The sequence below is a fragment of the Rhea pennata genome, chromosome 5, assembly GCF_028389875.1.
Source record: "Rhea pennata isolate bPtePen1 chromosome 5, bPtePen1.pri, whole genome shotgun sequence".
NCBI classification, from domain to species: domain Eukaryota; kingdom Metazoa; phylum Chordata; class Aves; order Rheiformes; family Rheidae; genus Rhea; species Rhea pennata.
Window position 1 is genome coordinate 10,145,156 of NC_084667.1, and position 25,739 is coordinate 10,170,894.

Genomic DNA, 25,739 nt, shown 5'->3' on the forward strand with positions numbered 1-25,739 from the left:
TATGAAGACCTGAAGTTCTTTGAAATGCATTGTATTTTTAAATTATACCCTTCGTTATTTCCTATATAGAGTTGATGCAGAAGCAGTTTAGGATTACATGTTATTTTATATCCTTTGTCTAAGAAGCTGGGAGTGTATAGCTTCAATAACTGCTACTATTTTAGACCATCTGTATATTATTATCATATTATCAATAAGATTTAAAGCATCTAAGCAGGATCAATTACTTTAAGATACGACTTCACTGTATCGTATCACTATTTCATTGTTCTACTTACTGTTTTGTTTCATTTTTTCTCCTCATTTCTTCAGTTTTTTGTTCTCTTTTTCTCTCTTTATGTCAGTGCAGAAGATGAACTGTGATTCTACTCCAGGGAGCTCTAAGTATTGGACACCCAAACAGTAGATATTTGGATGATTTGCAATTCAGATCAGTTATTTGTATCCTATGTTATATATATGACAAGAACCAATTTAATTTTGATCAGAAAAGAGGCTGCTATGCACTACTGTAAATTATTTTGTGAAAACAATGCTGCAACTCTTTCTGGTTTTTGTTTTCCCTTAGTGGAAATAATAGAACACTATCACCCATTGCCCTGCCTATTGAGGAGATGGTTCAGACTCTGCAAGACCTGATTACTTACTTCCAGCCTCCTGAAGAAGAACTGGAACATGAAGATAAGCAAAGCAAACTTCGTTCACTCAAAAACAGACAAAATCTATTCAAAGAAGAGGTACAGAGAGAGGATTTTTTGCATTATTTTAATTTTAAGTATATCATGTAACAAACACTGAGAGGAATCTAAATGTTATTTTTAAGACATATGTAAAATTTCTGTGTAAAGATGTATAGCTGACTTATATAATAGATTGTGAAGCCATATAATAAATTGTTACATATTTTTCACTTTCACATTTGTCCCAGCCCAAAAGCTTTCTCTGCTAAAATGTGGTCTTAATATTTTTTTTCTTCTCAGCATCTTTAAGTAAGTGCTGTTATTAAAAGATACCATTACGACCAGAAAAAAAAAATTCTCTTTCTGAAACTATACAGTTGGGTGCCTCAAATGACCATAAAACCTGGATCAGTGATAGATTTTATTTTTGATGTCTTGCTTGTCCCTCAGGGTATGAAACAGAAACTTTTTACCTCTAGAACCTGGGCCAATGCTAGTTTTTGAGAAGGATATATATTGTATAATTCTAGGACTGCTACTCCCTGAAAACATAATTATGCTTCTGTATACATAGAAAATATATTTTACAGTATTTTTAAACATGTTTAAACTGCTTGCAGGCTTCCAGTACCATTTTTAATCAACAGAAATTGCTTTGTATATGAATTTAAACTATGTAAATAAGATTCTGTTCACAAAAATTCTAAGTCTTCCTGACAGATTTGTTTATTCCATAACACTTAGCTAAGAAAGGAATAGTATTGAAGCATTCTCTAAAAGGGATGACTTTGATATAGAAAGATACATATTCAAGTCTGGTAAGCATGGTAGTTCCTTATCTAAGATGATAAACCTTGTAAATGCATACAATAGAAATATACTGAAAGAACAACAAATGCCTTTTGATGCACAGTTGGTTTTCCTCTCTGTTATATGTGTTTAGGGAATGCTGGCTCTAGTTTTGAATTGCATTGATCGCTTAAATGACTACAATAGTGCAGCTCACTTTGCAGGAATTGCAATAGAAGAAAATGGTACAGCATGGAAGGAAATTTTGAATCTCCTTTACAAATTGTTAGGTAAGTTCTCTAATAATCTCCTGTAGTGAAATATCAGGGTATATATTCCTTGTATTTTACTTGCTGCTTCTCCGCCACAGAAGAATACCTTGTTTGTCATTCATTATATCAAGCTAATCACACAATTTCTTGTAAATATTTAGTGATATATATTATAGGTAATAGAGTTTACAAAGTAATGATACAGTAGAAAAATAAAAAGAACTTTGATATAGCGTGCCACATTTATGTCTCTTTTTAAAAAATGTGTGCAAGTAGGCTTGAGTTACAATTTTAAAAATTCAGAAAAATGTGAAAAAAGCCTCTATAAATGAAGATAAAGAGGAGCCTAAAATTAATATTCAGGACTTTTAGATCTGCAAAATCCATATTTATCAATGGACACTTAGACTTAATAACAATAATTAAATAAAAAGTAAAATAAATTTTCAATTTCAGTGCTAGACTCTGCAGAATGAATCCCTCCTGTGTTGCAGTAGGGTCAAAATTCTGTGGAAAAGTAGTAGATGCATGTGTATCTGCTGTAAATTTGTAAATTTGATGTACTTCTGTAAATTAGATGTTTGATGTCTAAATAGCGTAATTCCTCATAAAGGAGACCCTTACCTGCTTATGGAGTTTTAGATACATTCTACTTTCATTACTAAGAAAGTTAGTCCTTAGCCACAGTAAAATAAGCAAGTTAAAATTTAGGTCAAGAATGAAATAAACCAGAAGTGGGCTTTCAAGCATGAGATTAGTCATATAACTCAGAAGCAGAGGTGCTTCCGCTGAAATCCTCCCATTGCTTAAGACAGTGTGATGATATGATTGCCTGCATTTTACTTCAGTCTTACGATATAAGAAAAGTAGGAAGAAACAACCTTTTTTGGGCTGTTTAGGCCATTTCACATGTTGTTCTGATTTTCTTCTGCAGGTAGTTCTTAAACACACTGTTCTGTTGTAATAAACAATTATTCAGTTACATACTTCATAATAAAAATTCTTGACAATTGCATACAATACACTATTTTTCTGTGATCAGTAGCAATTTCTGGAAGAAAAAAAATCCAACATTACTTAAAAACTTGACTGCTGCTGAACTTTTTGTGAAGTCAAATAACATTATCTGTGCTGCTGAATGCTATCCACTCTATAACATATTTTAATCAGAAAATGGAGCTAAAGAGCAGTACCCCACCTGCACTTGAGCCGGTACTTCAAAAAGCGCATGCTATTTAGAAGTTACGTCAGTTGTTGACATTCACATGTGGTAACAAATACGATCTCTGAGCTGGGCAAAAAAACAATTAACATAATGAGAGCTTAAAGTGGAAAAGGAAAAACAATTTGAAATTGAAAAAACAATTACAAAACCTTCAGATTCCCTTTTTAGTTTCTTGAGATTCCACAGTTCAAATGAAGTCTGTGTAGTGATATCTCATAAATAGATAAAATTTATTTGGTTCATGGACAAGAGGATATATTATTTTTATTTCGTTATTATGTTAAAATATACATAATTAACATTGGTAATTTGAAAAATCTAGTGTTATAAAAGTACGCTTTCTCTTTTTTTTTTTCAGCTGCTCTCATTCGTGGCAACAGAAACAATTGTACTCAGTTCTCCAGTAACCTTGATTGGCTAATAAGTAAATTGGACAGATTAGAATCTTCCTCAGGTAAGACTCGCTTTATAAATGTAAACCAACTATCAATACATCATACTTAACTGTGTTACATCATACATGTCAGAGCTCTTTAGCTTTAAACATGTTCATTAGAAAATACATATTGTGCATTTTTTTAATCAAATAAGTTACTTCAGAACTATTTGTTTCTTGTCATTTTTTTGATTTCATACATTTGGTATGTGCAACTTCACATCCAATCATTGTTGCAAATGACTTCAGTAAAATAATTAATTGGGTTAGACAGTATCAGCAATATTTTTCCATTACTATCAAGTAACGCAGGAGTAGGTGATGGGCAAAACTACAAATATGTATAAAGGCATTTTTTGCACTATGAGAGGTTCAGGAAAAGATCACAACACCACACAGTGTTCCCTACTAAAAACTGTATCTCTCTCCTTGAAGAAGAACTTGCCTTCTTCGCAAATGCTTTTTAAATTGTGTCTGTTATCAAAAAAATTAGAAATTAACAGCTTCGTAATGCATTTAAGTCTAATGCAGTTCACATCATAGTCATATCAATACTCAAGTGTTCTCTTTTTAGGCTCGAGACTTTTAATAGATAGTATTAGAAAAGACAGTAGATCTTGAGATGCTGTATTATTTACTAAGCTTTTAGATTGTGTTCAGTTCTGCAGATTATTTCATGATGTTATTACTGTGATCTTCATACAGGTATTTTGGAAGTGTTGCACTGCATCTTGATTGAAAGCCCAGAAGCTTTAAATTTAATAGCTGAAGAACATATCAAATCTATTATCTCGTTGTTGGATAAACATGGGCGTAATTACAAGGTATGTTTGTAAAACTAAAGGTGTATTGATAATCTTTCAGTAACTTATGAAAAAAAGCCATGGTATTCTCTGCATGGAAGATATGGTACTAGTACCGTTAAAGGAATAAAATAACACTGAAGTATATCTGAAAAATTGCTTTGTTGAGATAAAAAATTAATGTGTAATGTGTAAGTGCTTTTCTGTTTCAAATACAGCAAAATAGGCATGACAAGGAGATAGAAAGTTAAGAAATATTAATAACTCGTCAGAATGGTTATACCTATCATTTTGGATGCTGAGACAGTGAAGTACTCTATTTGCTGACTGTCAAAACCTGGACAGAGTAGCTTGCACCCTCCTGTTCTAGGGTTATGCAGAAATAGTGAACTACCACTGATCTCTACACAGATAGAATTAAATCCTATGAGGTAATTCCTGACTTTAGTGATAGTAGCAGAAAACAGCAAAGTAAAATGGAAATATGAGGAAAAAATGAAAATATCTGAAAACTCAGGTTTAAAAAGAAGGAAGAAAACTGAAAAAGTTACACCCAAAGAGACTTAGAAATAATGTTGGAAATTAAGCTAGACATCGATATGCAAGGCACATTAAGCTAGGTCTCAACTTATGACAGAAGAAGAAGTGAACGCAGCTTCTGGCTGCGGTGAGGATGACATCAGAACATGCAGGAGGGGATAGTGTGGTGTATGAATGATGTCAGTTTCCTTCCTCCGTTGGAATCTTATTTCGAAAGACACTGATAAACTGGAGGAAGAACATAAAAAATGCTTAGTGAGTGGAAATTACTGTTTTACAAGGAAGGAATATAAAGAGAGCTAACCAACTACCAATATGAAAAAGGAGAAAAGTATTTTTAAGGATAATTAAGGAGTAGGAACTGATGTAAGTAGATACAATAAAAAAATGAACTTAAAGTGGTAAGTTTAGCTTACTACATTTAGCTGCTAGGAAAATTGTTTGTGTTCTGCAAGCCTCTTGAAGAGAGAACCTTTCAGCTGGAACATCTTTTTATGCAGACATAATGAGAGCTTAAAGTGGAAAAGGAAAAAATTGTATGCAGGAGAAGAATGATGCTGGGTAACAGATTTGTGCTTTTCCATCCGTAATGTCTTTGACTTAGCACCAGTAAGTAATGAAGTAATTTATTTGTAAACACAATATCTTGTTTTCTGCCGGATTAGAAATTATCTTGTGATTTAGGGAATAACAGTAGTATTTTAAAGACAATAATGTCATTGACAATAGGATCAATTCCAAAATTGTCTTTAAAAATATTGGGTTATTTTTAACAGAAAGCCTTATGTGAGAGGTATGATCACTGTGTGCTTAGACATTATTCAGAAAGTTTCTGTGTAAATACTGAGTTGTTGATTCTCATGAACTAATGTTCATGAGTGAATTAGTAAGAGAACTGAATACTGGTCAGTTCTACTGCAATTATTTAAGTTATTACCTCTGTCCTAGAGGTAGTATTCCAGAGGGTGGTCAAAGGAAAAATGAGGGAGCTGAGTTCACATGGTGGAGTTCACAATACATTAGCTACTGTGGAGTGTGGGTTTGTGCTAATGCACTGGACAGTGAATAGGAATGATTGAGATAAATGTTCTGTTCTACTGTTTCTTGAGTTGGACAACAGTTTCAATAGTAATAAACAGAGGGAAGATGGTACTTTGTCTTGGGAGAGTCTGTAATAGTTTAGAGCATTCAGGCTCTTTGCTCCCTGCTTGCCTGTTAAAGACCAAACACACCTTGTAAGTTTCTCTGGGAATATACATTTCAACATATAGACAAAATAATGCCATGTAGAAGGAAAGAATCTTTATTTATTTACATATTTTTGAATTAAATATAAATTGAAGCAGTTGGAAGTGAAGACAGGAAAAGGATTCCATTTTTGAAAAAGGGAGAAGCCTTGTCTCTCAGAAGTAGACAGTATGCTACTGTGTTCTCTCTTCCAAAATCTTTTGCTCAGAACTATACCCTAATCAGTAATTTGTGGGAGAATATATATATAACAAACTCTTTCACTTTTCAGACTGTGACTAAAAAAAAGAGAATTGAAATGTTAGAATTAGATCTTTTTGAAACTTTGGCTTTACAATAAATTCTTTGAAATGTTTTTCACTTTAAATATAAATGGATTATTTCGTTGAAATCATGATTTCAGAAAAGATTCATAAACAGCCTGGGGATTGCAACTGAGACTCGTCCACTTAATTTCGCTTGGGAAATTCTTTGGGCCACAGCAAATTTCTCAACAAATTTAACTTTATATTTCAAATTTGTAATGGGATTTGATGAAAGAGCTATTGTAAAGTGTTGCCATACAGCTGCTCTAACCTTCCTTTCTTCTATTAGACATGAGAATAAAAGATCTCAAAGGAAGGTTATTTAAGGCGTTTTGCAAACCCTGTATTGTGAATGTATGTTCCACTAATATTGAATATTCACTGTCAGTAATGTAGACTACATTTGGTCTATGTCTGTGGAAAAGAATTTAGAAAAGAGTACCAATGCTTTATGTCTCTTCTAAATGTAAATTAAATTAACAATTGAATTGTTGTGTATATGTAAAACACTTCCTTTGCCTGACTGTCTTCTGACCTTTTTTCAGGTTCTCGATGTCCTTTGCTCTCTCTGTCTCTGTAATGAAGTTGCAGTTCGAGCCAATCAGAACTTGATCTGTGACAATCTGCTGCCTAGAAGAGACTTACTCTTGCAAACACGTTTGATTAATGATGTGACAAGGTATTGTGACTTGTTTTATTGTTATATTAGAAAAACCTGAACTGCTGTGTCTATAGTACTTAATGTAAGAAAATACGGTAACCTGAGAGATGTTCCATTGTTTCCTAGTCAGACACTGACTTTTTGGGAAATGCTTAAGTGTTAACTTTTTTAAAAATTCAGTATTACTAGCAAGGTGACAGTTATTCTGGAAACTGGGCTTGAAAGTAACAACACTATTGATTCATATAATTAAGACAAAATCAGTATTCCTTTTTTTTTTTTTTTAATGGGATTTTTGAATCACAGATCTAGTTTTATTAATGACTTCTAGCCTAAATTTTGAGGTATACGGATCTTCACCCAATCTCTATGCTGATTTTGATCATAGAGTAAAACAGATTAGAAGAGACCTCAGGAGGTCTCTGGTTCAACATCCTTTTCAAAGCAGGATCAACACTGAATTCATACCTAGGCCTTAGTTGCCTAGAACTTTGTTAAGCCAGATCTTGACAAATCCTAAGAACAGAGGTTTCCTAATCGCTTTGGGCAACTTGTTCCAATACTTTATACTGATTTTTTTTCTTACTTTCAGTCAAAACCTCCTGTTTCAGTTTATGACCATTGCATCTCATTCTTCTGCCATGCAGCTCAATTTTCTGCACAACTTCCTCTTAAATACTGCTGCTACAATTACATTCCCTCTAAGCCCTCTTCTTCTGTCTAAGCAAGACCAGTTTCCTGAGCCTCTCTTAACAGTTCTTGTGCTCCACCTCCCTGACCATGTTAGTAGCACTCCACCTGACTCACTCAAGTTTATCAATATCCTTCTTCTGTTGGGGGGCTTGAAACTGGATATTCTAGATGTGGTCTGCAGAGTGCTAAGTGAAGGGGAATAATGAAATCCTTCAAGCTGCTGGCTACACTCCTCTTAATGCAGCTGAGCTATGCTATTAGCCTTCGTCGCTGCCAGGGTGAACTGCTGACTGTGCAGTCCAGAGTTGCTATCCAACCAGTCTGTCTGCAGCCTCTACCAGTGGAGGAGATGGACAATCCTGTGTACAGGACTTTGCATTTGTCCTTGATGGCATTGTTGAGAGAACTTTTTGTGATAGTAAGGTGTGTTCTGATATTAAATGGAAAAATGCAAGCTGTTTTTTCCATTTAATAAGTGGATAATTCTAAAGCTGCTCTATAAAGTCATAAAATGGGTCACTGTATTAAAACAAAGATTATAAGTGAAGTGTGGATATCTACACTTGTATCGTATTTGCAAAGTGAAATGGAACAGTATAGGACAATATAACATATGTTACATTGTATGTTTTACACTAACTGGCTTATATTTTCTTTTTTTAGCATAAGGCCAAACATATTTTTGGGTGTTGCTGAGGGCTCTGCACAATATAAGAAGTGGTACTTTGAATTAATAATTGACCAGGTTGATCCCTTCTTGACGGCAGAGCCCACCCATTTACGAGTTGGATGGGCCTCTACATCAGGTTATGCCCCTTATCCTGGTGGTGGAGAAGGATGGGGAGGCAATGGTGTTGGTGATGACCTGTACTCCTATGGTTTTGATGGCCTTCATCTGTGGTCTGGTGAGTACTTTGTTCTGTTTCTTTTATTATGTTATGCAGTTATCTACCTTTTCTACATGTATTACATGAGCTGAATTCTAAACTCAGTGCGGTTATTCAGAATTTTACATGAGACTTCTTCCCTGAAATTTTAACCAATATTGAATTACGCCTATTATGTTTAGCATATAGCTTTTATTTTCATTCTTTTGATGGCATTTTCAGAGTGGGTTTTGCATGTAGCTCTAGATCAATATTAGCTTAAGTGTATCTGTCCAAAATCAATGGACGTAGTGATACTGGACAAATTCATTGCATATGGATCTCTATAATGTAGTATTCTTCTAATTTGTGTGTATAGTTAAATGACATTGTTATCCTTACATCTACTAATGTTTAATAAATTTAATATACATTTTAGTAAATCTAATCATAAAGGATAATTTGGGAAATTTAAAATAAGAATTGCTACACTATTTTGAGAACTTTTGTTATTTTTAGAACATGGATTTCTGTGGTGCCAAGATCAAATGGAAAACCTATAGTTGCTATGCTGTTCAAAAAAAATATTATTTGTCAAACACCTTGCTATCTAAAGTAGGTTTTGCAGAAAAAATAAAGTTTTACTAGGAGTGCTTCTTAATTTGTTTAGTAATCTAGGAGACTCATTTTGCAGTGCAGTGAGTAGTTAAACTTTCAGTTTATGAAGGAGACAGTTAATGGATACCAGGAACTACAACATATACAGTCGGAAAAGTCCAGGCAGTGACATGTGGTTAAATGAGGAAAATGAGACGAAGGAACCGGAAATAGGGAAGGGCAGTTGGGAGGACACAGATCCAAAGGAGCCAGGCACTTCCTCTTCCAGGGACTGGATTAGAACTAAGATACCTGAGATTCATTCGTCTTCTGATAGAAAGTGCCTGTGAAACATACTGGCAAACTGATTTATTCTCTTATATATAGTGCAGGTCCATATGAGTAATAATATTCTAATATTGCTGCATTTGTACCATTAATTCACAAGTGAGAGCTAAATGCAGTAGAACTTTGTTGATACTAGTATTAGTTTTGCTAATAAATCATGTAAGTATCCTTATAGAAGCATATGACTGAGTTTTGTTCAGTCTGGAATTTTAAGATCTAAGGTATCTTGCTCAGAACAGTGATTTAAAAAATCAGGTTGCAAAACCAGCCATTCAGAAGTGTGGAGGAAAAAGGCATTAAGGACTTTTTGTGAATTTATTTCAGTCCTTTTGTGTGCATACTATGGTACAATCTGTAATTACGAGGTAGCATATTACTTTTCCTTCCAGATCTCTCTTGCATACAGCAGATGGTGCTTGTTAGGATCAAAGTCAGAAATTGTTATTTTTTTACCCTATTTCGTTTGTGGCTAGTGCTTTATTTACTGCACACCATTCAAAGTCTGTAGGTAAAATTATAAATTTCCTCATGTTTCTCAGAACCTTGAAGTACTATATGCTGCTAAGTACTATTTAATTGCTCAGAAAGGAATAAGGTGGGATCATGCAATGAAAAGTTGTATTATAAATCATATACCTAAATACACTAAATTAGATTTTTCTCACCTTAATTCTTACACTTCATGCTAGGGTATGAGACTGTTTGACTGTTCAATTATATTAATGCTATTTTAGCATGAGATTTTGAGCGTAAAATATCTATATATGTATATTTGTACACATAATTCAACTTTGTTTTGTAGCCCTGGTGAACAATTCTCAGAAGGTAAAAATGATTTTAGGGAGTAGGCTGGGAGGCATCTGTAATATACTCCATTAGAAATGGTTTCAGAAATCATTATCACAAAATTAATAACAGAACCACAGAAGGTTTCATTAGGAACCTTCCTTTAGGAAGGTCTTCTTAAATCTCTTCTCCTGCAGTACAGGAAAATTAAATCAATTTAAACTGTCCTGAACATGTAGTTGACTAGCTTGTTCTTAAGAAGTCTCAAAGACTACAATTTTGGAATAGTACTTAACCAATTAATTAGAATTGCTTTACAGCTGTCATAGAATGTTTCCAAGGGAAACATTTTTTGAAAGGAATTCTGAGAAGATAGTCCCTGATTAAAAATACACCCAGATACTCAAGTGGGATTAGACAGTTGCAGTTACCTGTGAATGCATGTGAGTGAGTAACTACGGATGCTATTCTCTCCTGTTAACTGTTACTGGTATCTCCAATGACAACTGCCGTGTCCTGTGCGTGGCTGGGAGTGCCATTCCCCCCGACTAGGGGATGCCAAGCTCCTTGTCTTTAGTCTGAGGCTGTATTTGATAGAATTAATGAAAACCTGATCTATGGAAGCCTTGATCTATTATTTCAAAACGCAGTATACCATTTTACCTCCTGGTATTTATTACTGTAAACCTGGATATTGGCTATAATCCCAGGTCCAGAATCCTCTTCTCATGTTTCCCTTTAGAGGTCTGGGGCATCTGACTACAATGGACTTTGTCAGTGGGTGTGACATGAACAGCACATTCCTCTTTCCCCATGTACTTTGCACTTGTCATGCTGTTCAAAACGTACTTTTTAAAATGTCTTTATCAGTATACCAACAGAAACAGAATACTTGTTTTATAAACGAATTTTTTGCTAAGGCTGTTGCTTTCCAGCTAGGTTGCTTCTGCAACTAATAGTCATGTTCTCAGGTGTATTGATACAGGTCAAACAGTAAGTGCTGCACTGAATCAAATTTGTGATCCTTCCTGTCTTTGGTAGTACTTGATATAGGTGAAGTTCTAGTACTACTTGGTGCTAGACCCTCAGGTGAAGGTTCGAATAAATTCCCAATGCATGGTAATTGGTTGGGAAGGGGGGGAGGAGGGAATGTTTTGGACTACTACACTGAAGCATGATGGTTTACAGGTGTGATCCGTTGAATTCTGTGCTCGTGGTAACTGTTGGAAGCCTTATACTGTCCTGATCCATCCACATGTGGAATTAGTTACGATACATATGAAAACCTGAATTTCACAAATAAAGAAACAAATGACTTAGTGTATCACTATTAGCTTTATCAAGGCCGAGGAACATCATTTACTATGCTTGAGTACTCTTGTATTAGGCTACAGTGTGAGCTCACATTGTTTCAGCTGAGCATGTTCTGTATTGTGAACCACATGAGGTCTTGAGTGATTTGCTCAGTTCATGCACTGTTCCGCTACATATCAGTTTGAAGAATATTAACTCATTTTGTGTTTCTGAAAGCAGAACGATTCACAAAGCACAGGGAAGGCGAGAGCATGTTTTTCCGACTGAGAACCAAAACTTGACGTTGTTTTTGAGGGAACGTATTTATTATTTCACTGTTAAACCTGGAGAGTTTGGTTAAAGGTTCTACTTACTTTTTTCTTAGGTCGAGTGCCCAGAGCTGTGGCATCTGTCAATCAGCATTTGTTGGCATCTGACGATGTGGTTAGCTGCTGCTTGGATTTAGGTGTGCCCAGCATTTCATTCCGCATTAATGGACAACCTGTACAAGGAATGTTTGAGAACTTCAGTATAGAAGGGTTTTTCTTTCCTGTTGTAAGCTTATCAGCAGGTGTAAAGTAAGTACTATGTCTCTTCGTTTTAATGTTGTTTTCTTCGCTTTTTTTGTCAGACAGACTATTTCCTGATTTTATATATGATTTATTGTATGTAATCTGTTGTTTTGCTTCTGCCCATCCCTCAGGTGGGAGAAGGGAAGCAGGCAGAAAAGCATTATTTTGTTTAGGGAGCGCTTCAGGTAAAATGTAAGCCCAGTGATTTGACCAAGTCACAGTTTTTTAAAATAATAATTTGATGGGTATCTGGTGACCTATGGGAAATTAATTTGGTCTCAATCCAATTATCAGTGAAAAAAGTTTAAATCAGAAACACAGTACCACATTTAGCACTAATTAAAATTCTTATTGGCAATCTCAGCAGGAAGTAAAAAAAAAAAAAACTGAATCATTGTGTGAATCATTGTGGAGACTCAATACCCTAATCATGGTAGGGAACTTGAAGCAGTGCTGAGAAGCAGTTTTGGAATCTTGTTACTAATGTTATCCATTCTTTACCTTTTTTTTCCAGCTAAAATCATAAAAAACGAATTTACAATTGTTATCTTACCTTTACTTTGCTCAGAAAATGTTTTGCTAAGGTCACGCTGCTTAAGCAGCCAAAATACATGAGTTAGCATAACAAAGCTAACACAGCAACAAAAGACTAGCTCTTGCACTGCTGTCATTACATGACCAATTTCCATTCAGTTCACTGGCAGCATCTTTATTGCTGTTGTTGACTGGCAACATCTGTAGGATGGAAAGACTTGAGGAGAATTCTTCAGCAAAAAAGGCTGGGATTTTTCTATTTTTGTAGGCTGAGCATGATTTCCGTGTAAAATACAGACAAGCTATGAAGATTTTTCCCTCAGTTAAAATGCTAATGGTCTAGATTTCAATATCTGTGTTAAATATCCAAATTTAGAAGGGATAATCAGGAGAGAGGAGAGAGTTTGAGGTGGAGGAAACAAAAAATTAAAAAGATGGGCTTTTATTTAAAGGAGGGTTTTTCTAATACCTTGTGCTCTTAGGTGATGATAGACAGAATAGACAAAGATTTCATAGATTTCTTAATAGATTTAATAAGATCATGTTATAAATAATTCACACAATTAGTAATTAGGAAGAAAAAAGCTTGGTGTCTCTGAGATAAAGTAAATCTGAAAACTAACATCTATGGACTTTCCCTTTTGAGGTCTTCTGAGGAAGAGAAACTGTCAGGTGAATATAAACAAAGACCAAACAGAATAAAGGAGACCTATGAAAGGGCTAATAACTGATCGAGTTTCATTTTTTTGCTTGGAAGTGATCCTAACATGTAGCTGCATTAGTACAAGACCTTTTGAAAATATTAGTTACTTTTTTTTGCCTTGAGGTATCTGTCTCAACTACTATGATAGTTTTTCTTTGTTCTTATTTGATGTTGTGTATTTTGTGAGAACATCAGTCCTTTTAGTTAATACCAGCTGAGAGCAATAATAGGTTATAAGTTGTCTTCTGCATCTGTTGATGTCAGAGAAACGTTATGACGTTGGAATCCTGCGTTCGGCTGTGGAGGAGAGTGTTCGCTGCTGGACTCAGACTCTTTGTTTCTGCTGCTCTTGTCCCTTTTCTGTTCCTCTGTTTTTGGGTGGCCTCTCTTGGTGTCTGATTCCTGATCTACTTCGTTGTTCCAACACCAGTTTTTCTGCTCTGAATTCTTGTTAGCATCTGCTTGCCCACATTATCCCTCATTCTGCTTTTTCCCTCAACTGAGAGGCATTTGCTCTCAATTTACTCCTTTTCTCTCCTCTATCCATTTTTTTTCTTCCTTTACAAAGGATACTATGAGCTCTGTCTGTAGTACTACAATATGGCTAGTCAAATAATCAGGGAATTTAAACAGCAACTCTGTACCAAGAATTCATTTTCTTCCCTTGAATTCAGATTTTTTAACCTCTCTTTGAAGCTCTGTTAAGGCAGAGATAGAGAAGTAAAATGGGAGACAAAGTTTGAATCAGCTGTCCAACGCAACTTTTTTTTTAGGAAATGTGAACCTGAAAAGTCTTAAAAGTGAATGTTGGGTGCTTTTAGTTATTAAAAGTGTGGTGTGTTAAATGCAGGTACCATAGGGCTCTGTCTTTCACAGACAGACTTTGCAGTAAGCAAAAGAGAAGCATTAACTATTTAACATAGTCTTGGCATTCAAGCTAGGAAAACTACACGTAGTTGCTACAATGGTAGTCATACTTAGCTAGATTAGCAAGAATGCTTTTAGTGAAAGTAAGTGCAGCCCAATTCAGAAATGAAGCAAAAAGAATAGTAATTAACCTAAAGCAATAAGTTTATGTATTTCTGGCTGGTTTTAGGAATTACATGGCTTTATATTTGATTTTCGGGAGGGTTCTTTCCAAAGCTCAGGCAAACGTAAAACATGTTTTTCAGAGGAAAAAATTTGGACATTTATTTTAAAATGAGAAAAAAAAAAAAAGCACAGCTGCTTTTGAGTAATCGGGTTTTAAAAACATGATGTAGAGAGGCTCAGAGTCTGTTAAGACTCTTAGAGTCAGAGGCAAAGAAACTTGTCAATCTGATAGTTCTGATATTTTTAGAAGTGTAAGTAAAAATTGGTTTTGTTACCCCATCACAAGAAAAGAATAGACTATTTCCTGGAGATAACATTTGTATTTAGTTTTCTGAGGCTATTTACCTCTAGGCTTTGCTTAAAAAAGGCTCAAAATACGAAGTTGGACAGTTTTTCATCTGTTGTTTTTCCAAATATATCCCTACATCTCTATCAAAAATATATATCCCAGGAGAAACAGAAAAATTTATGGGTATAATAAGAATTTTATTTATCCTTTTGAAACTCATTCATATTTGTAGTATTTGGTATAATTTTATTTGCTTGATTTCTGTAAGATTATGGTGCCTTTAGTTTCACCATATTCTCTGTTTTTAGTGTATTCTTGTATACCATTTCATATCCTCTTACCTGCATGAATGCGCCAGAAGATTATTTTCACAATTTCAAGTGATATATAAGTAGTCTCTGTTGGATTTTTAGAGTGTCAGTCCAAATTAAACTTGTTTTATGTTTCCGGGTTATTTAAATGTATTAAAAATCACTCAGCTTACAGCCATTTGATTTTTAAATAAGTAGTACATTTTTGAAAGGACGTGGTCGTGTTGAATAATTATTTTTGTTTTGACTAAAATAATTTTTCAAAAATATAGTTAGTAGATTATGATATTAGTGGTAGAATCTGCTAATATAAATGTTTGGTAAATTTTAAGTGCTTATTAAGGCATGAAATAAACCACCATTTTTATGGATGCTCTACAAATAAATATATGAATTACTGATTGACTTTTTACCATGTTAATATATGCTGACTATTTCAGAATGTAATTTCTTCACTGTAAATTGCACAGAGTTCGTTTCCTCCTGGGTGGACGTCATGGAGAGTTTAAATTTCTGCCTCCTGCTGGCTATGCTCCCTGTTACGAAGCTTTACTTCCAAAAGAGAAGATGAAACTTGAACCGGTGAAAGAATATAAGAGAGATTCTGATGGAGTGAGGGATTTGCTGGGTACAACACAATTCCTGTCCCAAGCTTCCTTTATCCCTTCTCCGATTGACACCAGTCAGGTATTTTAAGCATGCAATAATGGGATTGTAAAATATATCCTAACAAAATTTTAATTGGCAATAAAAAGACTAAGCTAGCTTTCCTGCTTTCTTAGTTAATACATCACTTGTGTGTTGTGCTGTATTTAACTGAACTAAGTGATTCTGGATTTACAAGAGATGGGAACTATAGAATCTTTTCTTATTCATGGAATTGTTTTGCTCTTTTTTTAGATTGCTCTTCCTTTTCATCTTGAAAAGATCAGGGACAAACTAGCTGAAAATATCCATGAGCTATGGGGAATGAATAAAATAGAACTGGGCTGGACGTATGGCAAGGTGAGTTGTGAATTACCTGACTGGCTACAGACGCCCATAGCAGATTAAACCTCCTGTTGGAAAACCTGGACTTGAAAGTTTAGCAGAGTATTTAATGGTGGCCTGTAAACTCCTAATAAAAAAAGAAATTTTGCTATCTATTGATTACAAGACAAACTTGATATATAAATAAGGTAAATAGTTTAGCACTATGAATAATTAACCATTGAGATAAGTATCTTCACTGAGAAACTTCCTAGTTAGATCAAACTGGAATTCTATTGAAATTCATATCAATAGTGAGTAACCACACACCCTTTGGTGCTGGGGATCACCTAGGTGCTAAGGGAAAAGTTCCACGTGGAAACCTACTTCTGTTGGTAACACCAAGGCCAGGTTTGTTAACTTTTGTAACAGTAACTTAAATTCTTCAAAGTTCTTTATTTAAATGTAGTTATAGTTGAAACTTATCATTATAGTGAACCCTTATGACGTGGGAGAACCTAACAACTTGAAGGGAGTAAGACTATTTAATTAGCATTTTTGAATGATTATGACAAGGTATTCTCTGTCCGATAGGTCTTATGAAATGAGAAACAGTTAAAAACGTAGGCTAAGTATATTGTATTCAAGCAACAATTATACTAGAATTGGTAACTTTACTTAGCAATATAAACTTCTAAAAGTTATGTTCTGCCTTGAAGTTAGGGGTTTTCACCTTGCTGCTTTTCAAGTTCAGTTTTACTGGGATGGTGTGCCATATGGCAATCACCACTACATCCCATGTATCTTTTAAAAGAATCTCTTTTTCCTTTTCTTATCCTCTGTGATTTTCATTTGTTGGATTTATTTTACCCCCCCTTTTTTTCCTCAATAGGAGCTCTATCTTACTATATACTAGAGTATCATTGCTGTTGAAATTCTGAGCTTTTTCTGAACTTGGGCAGTTTTCTTGAGTGTGAGGTGCCTAGACTCTTAACTGCCACCAAGATAGAAACACTGGATGTTGAATGAAAGAACTTGTTAAGTTAAGCTTCAGATACTCATTCAAACTTACATGGATGGTATCAGAGAAGGAATATGGTGCTCTATTATTTTGGTAGAATTTAGAAAACATTACCAAATGATTCTTTAAGGTTTTTGAATCAGAATGCGTACAATAGAGCAGATTGTATTATACAAAGTTTCTCAATCTGTTACACAAACATTCAGTAGAAATGTTCATTGATTTTTCAGACTTGCTTTTTGTTTTTTGTGTATTTATACAGAACATACAAAATATCCAGACTTTTATTGTATTTTGTTGTTTATCAGGGAGTACTTACAGTGGACAACGTAAATGAATCATGGGAAAGTTCATTTGTATAATGATGAATAACTGTTGTTGAGCAAAGATAAATGGTATTCTTTACAATGTCTTTACTAGTGCAAAGAATTAAATATTTTTGGTCCTTTGATACTGGTCTGATTCTGTCCTGATTCTGATGTCAGGAAAATATTTTTTCCTTTTACTTTGTTACAGATACGAGATGATAACAAAAGGCATCATCCTTGTCTTGTGGAATTCTCAAAATTACCTGAAACAGAGAAGAACTATAATCTACAAATGTCAACAGAAACCCTAAAGTGAGTTTTAAATTTAAAAGAAGAGTTTATTTTTTATTCCAACACTTTATACTGTTCTAAGATTTAAAAGCATACTAGCCAGTTAGAATATCTAGTTCAAAATGTGTTCTGCTGGCTTTGCTAGGAGTTCCAGAGATACATTTAGAGAGATTTGTAGAAATCTGTGTCTACAGAGATACAAATAAGAAAACAATACCAAATCCTGTTGGCTTTATTCAAACTGGCATAATTTTCAAAACTCTGATTTTTACTTTTTTTTTTTTTTTTTAACACTTTGAAGGGATTTTTTGAAGGGTTTTCAGATTCCATTATTTTGAATGACTTTAAATACCTTTGATATTTTTGTAATGAAAACATATTTATAATGAAAACAAAACAAATGGAAAAGGCAAAGGAGACAAGTACTATAACATTGTATCTTATTACTGCCATTTTTCTGTGTTGATAGAACCCTTTTGGCCCTTGGATGTCACATTGTTCATGCTAATCCAGCAGCTGAGGAAGATCTTAAAAAAGTTAAACTTCCTAAAAAGTATGTACCTTATGATAACGATCATATATTTTTTGTAAGTATAGAGTATTAATTAAAAAAAATATTGTGAAGTTATTTTAAAAAAATATTTACAATGAACTCCATGTGAATGCTGAATTGCATGTGATTGGTCCATTACCTTGCCTATGATGATTACTGACTGCTAATACTGATGGCGTTACATCTCCTCATGGAGTGAGTCATGGAGATCCAAATTGCTACATACAGATACGACTGCATGTGACTTAAATGTTATACGATCTTAGAATAGATACTACAAAATTAGAAGCAGTATCCTAGTGCTTTTCTGTCACATAGCAAAATAGAGTAGGACCAATCTAAAGTGTTTATCTTTCTCCCATAACTTTGATTTTCAATTTTTACATCTACCTCACTTCCATCAGAGAAAAAGTTTGTTCCACATATACACATAATATAATTAAAAACATAGTTAATATATTCTTTAACCATCCTGTACTACAGGAAAAAGTGTGAGAAAAACAAAACCTAGAAAATGAAAGTTGTTTAAAATGGCATACATTTCTGGGAAAAGTGCATGGGGTAGATTATTGTCTTCTCTGTGTTTTGGGTTTTTTTACTTCACAGTTGGGGAACTGAAGTAGCTGAACATTTTTGTTTAGAGACCTTGAAGGAGGACCCCAAAACTGGTGAAGATGAATCACGGATCACTTCTCTGTAGCCTTGTCTATGGGGAATTCTGTAGTACCCCCTGGCAGGTTAAACTGCTGACATTTGTGGAGTAATGACATTTCAAGACAGCAACAACGAATCAGATTATTCTCATATCCCATCAGTTTATCATCTCACAAGATGTCTACTTTCTTGAACCAGCTTTATCTGTGAGAAACAAAATTAGGATTGTAAAGGGAGTGAAATAGTAGTCAAATAAATATTTTATGGTATGGGAGATGGAAATCTTGATCTGTTTGATGACATTAATTTTAAAGGGCAAAAAGAACCTTTCACAAGATTTCATACTACAAGTACAGAATAATATTTAAACTACGTTTTAAACTTCTTATTCATCAGAAAAGTGGGAAAAGCAGTGGTTAAAATATGCTTTGGTGAATTCTGTTGGAATGAATGATAACATGTAAACTTTGCAGGCTACTGTATTAAAAAATGTTATATCTTAAAATACAATCATATCCTATACTTAAAAATAATGTCTTGATGGACCATCACACAGCTCTTTAAAACAAAGATGTCTTTAAAATGCAAATACTAAAGTGTACTCATTAAAAAGTTATTTTCATAACAACTGTTTAGAGACCTACATATGGATCTGAGTTCCATTTAATTAGACTTTCTGCAATTAGATGAAAGATGAGATTTTCAGCTATATGCAGTTTGTCCCTGTCAGTGACCAAACACAGTGTGGATTTTCACAAAGAAATGGAGAGTAGGAGAATAAAAAGTGGGGGAGAAAGAGGATACCACCCTATGAATGCCATATAGAAAATTTTAATCATCATCATTGGGGTATCTTGACTCTCTGTTGTCCTTTATTGACTTACAGTTACGTGATGTCAAATGGATATAAACCTGCCCCTCTTGATCTTTCTGAAGTGAAATTGTTACCTTCTCAAGAATTTCTAGTTGATAAACTAGCAGAAAATGCACATAATGTCTGGGCAAAAAACAGAATAAAACAAGGATGGACCTATGGCATTCAGCAGGTAGGGACTGTTTTTAGAGTAATTTGGCATAAGGGAGGAATGTGAGATTTTGTTTTCTTGCATGTTAGTTGGGATTGTTAAATAATAGAGTAGATGTTGGACATCACATCATGGAAACTCCGGAAAACTTGGAACAGCGTTAAATGCCTTAATCATGCAGGTGTGAGTGAGTTGTCAGACCTGCAGTGCTGCAGCTGCAGGATTTGTAACTAAGACAGATTATTCTGTCTTCTAAACTGATAGTAGCATATTAATTAGTTTTATATGAGAGTGTATTGCCATACTTCTCTCTAATTCTTTCTAAGTCTGTAGGTTTTTAATATCATTAACAATTGGATTTAACGTACTTGACTGACTTTGCATTCATAAAACTGTTCTTTATCAATATTGTGTCTTCCCTGTAGTAACTTACAGTATTATTTCAGCTTCACCCTATCTCAGTGTATATGTCTTTGTGAAATTGAAACGCGATTTTCTTGATGTTCTTTCTTGCAATTTCTTTTAGGATCTTAAGAACAAACGTAATCCTCGCTTAGTGCCATATGCATTATTAGATGAACGTACTAAAAAATCAAACAGAGATAGCCTCCGTGAAGCTGTTAGGACGTTTGCAGGCTATGGCTATAGTATTGAGCCACCAGACCAAGAAATAGGTATGTAAACCAAACAAAAATCATGGCCATTTTTTTCCACAATGCTGGGACAAAAAGTTAAAACACTGAAATAGATAAGGAAAACATACTAGATATTAACTAATGCTAGTGTGTTTTTGGTAATGGACTTGAATGAAGGATGCAAATGACATATATATCACTTAGGGTTTTGTTTTCTTTTTTTGAAAAGATTTATTGTAGTTGATGATAATGATAATTTCTTTGACTTTTAGATTGGAAAAAAAATCTGTACTGTGGGTGAACATAATGGGTTTTGTCTGGAAAAAAGTTTAAAGCGTTATGATGTCAGAGTTAGCTACCTGAGGCAATTCATGCATTTCTTAATTCTTTACGAGGTATATGAAAAGCTTGAAATATATGTACGTTTATTTTTCAAATGCTCTCCTAATTTTAGGTAGTCACATATCTCACATTACAGCTCTTGTTCTTCTGGACTGCATTTGTAATCTGTCAGAGATAATCATTAGTAGTTCTAGTATAATGAAGGATAATATCCTTTAATATTTTTTTATCAGAATCTTAGAATCATAGAATCAGTAAGGTTGGAAGGGACCTCTGGAGATCATCTAGTCCAACCTCCCTGCTCAGCAGGGTCACCTCGAGCATGTTAGACAGGGCTGCATCCAGGTGGGCCTTGACGATCTCCAGAGAAGGAGACTCCACAACCTCTCTGGGCAACCTGGTCCAGTGCTCCGTCACTCTCCCACTGAAGAAATTCCCCCTCACGGACAGGCAGAACTTCCTGTGCTTCAATTTCTGCCCATTGCCTCTTGTCCTGTCACACGGGACAACTGAAAAGAGTTTGTCCCCGTCCCCTTGACACGCTCCATTCAGGTACTTGTACACATTGATAAGATCCCCCCTCAGTCTTTTCTTCTCCAGGCTGAAGAGGCCCAGCTCTCGCAGCCGTTCCTCATAGGGCAGGTGCTCCAGCCCTCCAATCATCTTTGTAGCCCTGCGCTGGACTCTCTCCAGTAGCTCCATGTCTCTCTTGTAGTGGGGAGCCCAGAACTGGACACAGTACTCGAGATGAGGCCTCACGAGGGCTGAGTAGAGGGGCAGGATCACCTCCCTCGACCTGCTGGCAACACTCTTCCTAATACACCCCAGGATACCATTGGCCTTCCTGGCCTCAAGGGCACATTGCTGGCTCATGGTCAACTTGTCACCCACCAGCACTCCCAGGTCCTTCTCTGCAGAGCTGCTCTCCAGAAGGTCAGCCCCCAGCTTGCACTGGTGCCTAGGGTTATTTCTCCCTACGTGCAGGACCCTGCACTTGCCCTTGTTGAACCTCAGGAGGTTCCTCTCCGCCCAACTCTCCAGCCTGTCCAGGTCTCTCTGAATGGCAGCACAGCCCTCAGGTGTCTCAGCCACTCCTCCCAGCTTGGTATCATCAGCAAACTTGCTGAGGAGGCGCTCTGTCCCCTCATCCAGGTCATTGATGAGTAAGTTGAACAGGATGGGACCCAGTACTGAGCCCTGGGGGACGCCGCTAGCCACAGGCCTCCAACTGGACTCCATGCCACTGATGACAACCCTCTGAGCTCTGCCTTTCAGCCAGTTCTTAATCCACTTCACTGTGCACTTGTCTAACCCGCACTTCCTGAGCTTATCTAGGAGGATGTTATGGGAGATAGTGTCAAAAGCCTTGCTGAAGTCAAGGGACACGATGTCTGCTGCCCTCCCCTCATCTGGCCAGCCAGTCATTCCATCAAAGAAGGCTATCAGATTGGGTAAGCAGGATTTCCCCTTGGTGAATCCATGCTGGCTACTCCTGATCACCTTCTTTTCCTCCATGTCATGGAGATGACATCCAGAATGAGCTGTTCCATCACCTTTCCAGGGGTGGAGGTGAGGCTGACAGGCCTATAGTTGTCTTAAGTAAATGTGCTATTATTAATATTAGTAAGAAATAGATGGGAAACAGCTTGAACCCATTTTTCCTTCAAGTTCTTCCTTAAAAAAAAAAAGAAAGAAAAGAAAAAAACTTGTAATATTACCTTGTCAGTAGTTTTTCAGTAATCTCTTTTTCCACTTCCACAGCATCTGGGTTTTTTTTTTTGAAGTAGAGAGAGAGAAGTACTTAAAAAAATCTGTATTCTGTAATTTTTCTATTCTATAATTTTTAAAATGTTCTAAACTCTATATTTTTTTTGTATTGTATTACTGCATTGTTGCATTGGATTTTATTGCTTGTAGTAATCTTAAACTTCTGAGGGCTCCTCCTCTATTGAGTTCTGTGTTTGAGGCTCTGTACTGAGTGATAGACTTTGTAGTCAGTTGATTCTAAGTAGTGGATAATTGTTCATCTGATTATAGAACAAGCCTCTGAATACTGATTATTGCCCCTCCATATCGGAAGTTTACTAGGAATGTTTCTAGGGCCATGTTTAAAATATTGATTCAAAAATAATGCAATAGGAATAATTTTTGTATATACCAATGCTCTTTCATTGGAATAAAAGTGAAAAAATCAAGTGTGTTTCAAATCCTAATTTATAAATACAGTGAACACTATACAGTGTTGTTCTGAAACATGTAATGGTACGTAATAGCTGTTTTCAAAGAGGAAAAACAATGGGAACAGTTGAAAAGATAAAGAGTGGTATTTCTGGTCTTATCTAATTAAAAAGACTTTTTTCCCCCCTCCATTTGTTTATTTTTACAGCTGACCAAACAGTGGGAAAAGTCAGCATTGACAAGATCCGTTTTTTCAGAGTAGAAAAGTCTTATGCAGTGAAGTCTGGAAAGTGGTATTTTGAATTTGAAGCTGTGACAGGTGGAGATATGCGTGTTGGCTGGGCCAGGCCAGGATGTCGACCTGATGTGGAATTGGGAGCAGATGACCAAGCATTTGTTTTTGAAGGAAGCAAAGTCAGTACCCTTTTATTATTTTTTGAATTATTTTTGTGTTTAAAAAAACTAGGAGGAGAACTATAATAAAGATTTCCTCTATATTCTCCAGATCAACTGTTGGAATATTTTTGATTCACATAAAGAGCATTTCTGAGCTCTGTTCCATGCTGTATAGTATTTGTGTTTCAGTTGTGGGCATTCTGATTAAGCCAACAAAAGTGGATTGTTTTAGATCCATCTCCATATACCAAATGGAGAAAAAGAAGTCTCCTGTAAACAATAACAGAATTCAGAATTTGTTTGCTTTTTTATGAATGGCAAGTGACAAATAAAAAACCTATAAGAATGTTTGTTCAGTGACTGGAAGAGAAAGCCACAGATTTGTTTTCCTTTTTCTCTCTTTTATGCTTTCTGCACATGCTTTCTTCTCAAGCTTAACTCCTTAACTCCTAAAGGACAGGAAGGATGATAATGACACTGTATAGAAGAATTGGAGTCCAAGGAACATTGATTATCATCCAGGCTCCAAATTACTGTTTACATATTATGGAACTCAGGATGCTTTAGTTTCTGTATATGAAATAAGTAGGATACTAATTAAATTAATATACCTCAAAGCCGTATTGTGAATTAGTTTGAGATTCTGAAAGAAGAAGATGCAAGAAAAACAAAGAATTAAGATGCTTGTACAAGACTCTTAAGAGTCTTGTAATTACTTAATTGGGTCACAGAAACCAAATTGTTTGCTACACATTTTTTATTTACTTATTTAGAATTTTATGCCTGATACTTTTAGCTGTCTGTACCACATTCCCATTCTTGACTAATTAGTATCTACTTCAACCTTTTCCTCTAAAGTTTTAAGTCTCTCTTATCTGAAAATACTTATGTTGTATATTTGAATTTTAGTATGATGTTTATTTTTTTGATTTTTTGGTCTTGTCTGTTGTTTAGGGGCAGCGCTGGCATCAAGGCAGTGGATTCTTTGGACGAAGTTGGCAACCAGGAGATGTGGTTGGCTGCATGATAAACTTGGATGACAAGTCAATTATCTTTACTCTGAATGGAGAGTTGCTTATAACGAGTAAAGGTTCAGAACTTGCATTTGCTGACTTTGGAATAGAAAGTGGTAATTGAATACTTTTTATAGTTACATGGTTATTGGAGGGAGGGGGGAGAAAACCTAATTTGTCCTACTGAATTAATGAGTTGAGAAATAAGAAATAATGCTCCTGCTGATTTCTTTTGAGTTAATTCTTGGTCTTCCTTTTACTCTTTGTTTTGAACTCATTAAATTCAACGCTAAGGAATATCGTCCCACTGATTCTATACTTGGAGCAATGATAAAATTTACCATGATGTTGTATGTTGTCCATCTGCACTGCTTTCGGGTGATTCTTCTGAAAAGCTTAAATATAATCCATATGCCTTTTCTAATTAAGAATGGTTGTTAGCTAGTGAATGTAATAACATTATACTAAAAAGTTGATGTTCATGACAGAAATTGTTTATAGCATGCAACAGTGAAAAGGATCTGCTAGAACTGTGCTAAAAATAGTGGCTTTTTTTTTAGAAAAAGCTGTATGAAGCTACTGCTTTCACCAGGAGGGACTGTCACCTGACATGAGCATGATAAATAACAAAATCATAGCTGATGTGGGCCTAGCAGGGTTTTTATACAGCTCTTACCTTCAGCACGTTGCAGATAGATTTTTATATGTCTATAAATTCAGTTTGGATTATCTTGTGTTACTTAGGAGCTCCTCCCTTGCTCACTTTCCTCATCTATAATCAAAGATACTATCATTGCTGCTTCTGGAACTTTATCATTATTTATCACTTACATTTACTCTCAGAAGCAGAATAATCAGTTCTTTTATTGTTAATCAAATGTTTATTCTCAGCAGCAGTAGTTATTACTGTTGATACCTAAGGCTTTTCTTTCCTCCATTTAAAAGTGAAATGTTCTAAATAGTCTTGACATCTTCAGTGATTTTTTTTTTAACCTCCCTCTTCAAAATCTCTTTTATTTTCTAGTTTATGGAGATTTCCTTAGGGAACTTATAGTTTCCTGTTCTTATCATCAGTAGTTACAAGTCTAACAAGTTTTTGTTCTCAGATTCCCAACCTGCTAATTTGTTCCTGTCTACTATCTCTGTTAGTGTTTTTAAATTGTATTTCACTCATGTAACCTTTCAGACTGTGCTGCACATTAGCTCCATAAGAATGTATTGTAAAAGGAGTCATTTGGCCTCGTAAAAGGCCTTGTATTGTAAAAGGAGTCATATCCTTTAATACAAAATCAGTGGGAGTTTGACGGTCAG

At 35.2% G+C, this 25,739-nt stretch overlaps 1 protein-coding gene across 1 annotated transcript in view; it reads left to right on the top strand.

Annotated features, from left to right (window-relative positions):
- Nucleotides 1-25,739, top strand: part of RYR3 (ryanodine receptor 3) — a 231,192-nt gene that overhangs the window by 74,308 nt on the left and 131,145 nt on the right. Inside the window, exons 13-27 of the mRNA XM_062578097.1 lie at nucleotides 569-737; nucleotides 1,624-1,759; nucleotides 3,325-3,420; nucleotides 4,108-4,226; nucleotides 6,844-6,977; nucleotides 8,316-8,557; nucleotides 11,928-12,120; nucleotides 15,514-15,730; nucleotides 15,944-16,048; nucleotides 17,550-17,653; nucleotides 18,102-18,185; nucleotides 19,726-19,885; nucleotides 20,391-20,538; nucleotides 23,228-23,433; nucleotides 24,370-24,544. Of these exons, the coding sequence (XP_062434081.1) occupies nucleotides 569-737; nucleotides 1,624-1,759; nucleotides 3,325-3,420; nucleotides 4,108-4,226; nucleotides 6,844-6,977; nucleotides 8,316-8,557; nucleotides 11,928-12,120; nucleotides 15,514-15,730; nucleotides 15,944-16,048; nucleotides 17,550-17,653; nucleotides 18,102-18,185; nucleotides 19,726-19,885; nucleotides 20,391-20,538; nucleotides 23,228-23,433; nucleotides 24,370-24,544 (2,288 nt within the window). The remainder of the gene's footprint in view (nucleotides 1-568; nucleotides 738-1,623; nucleotides 1,760-3,324; nucleotides 3,421-4,107; nucleotides 4,227-6,843; nucleotides 6,978-8,315; nucleotides 8,558-11,927; nucleotides 12,121-15,513; nucleotides 15,731-15,943; nucleotides 16,049-17,549; nucleotides 17,654-18,101; nucleotides 18,186-19,725; nucleotides 19,886-20,390; nucleotides 20,539-23,227; nucleotides 23,434-24,369; nucleotides 24,545-25,739) is intronic.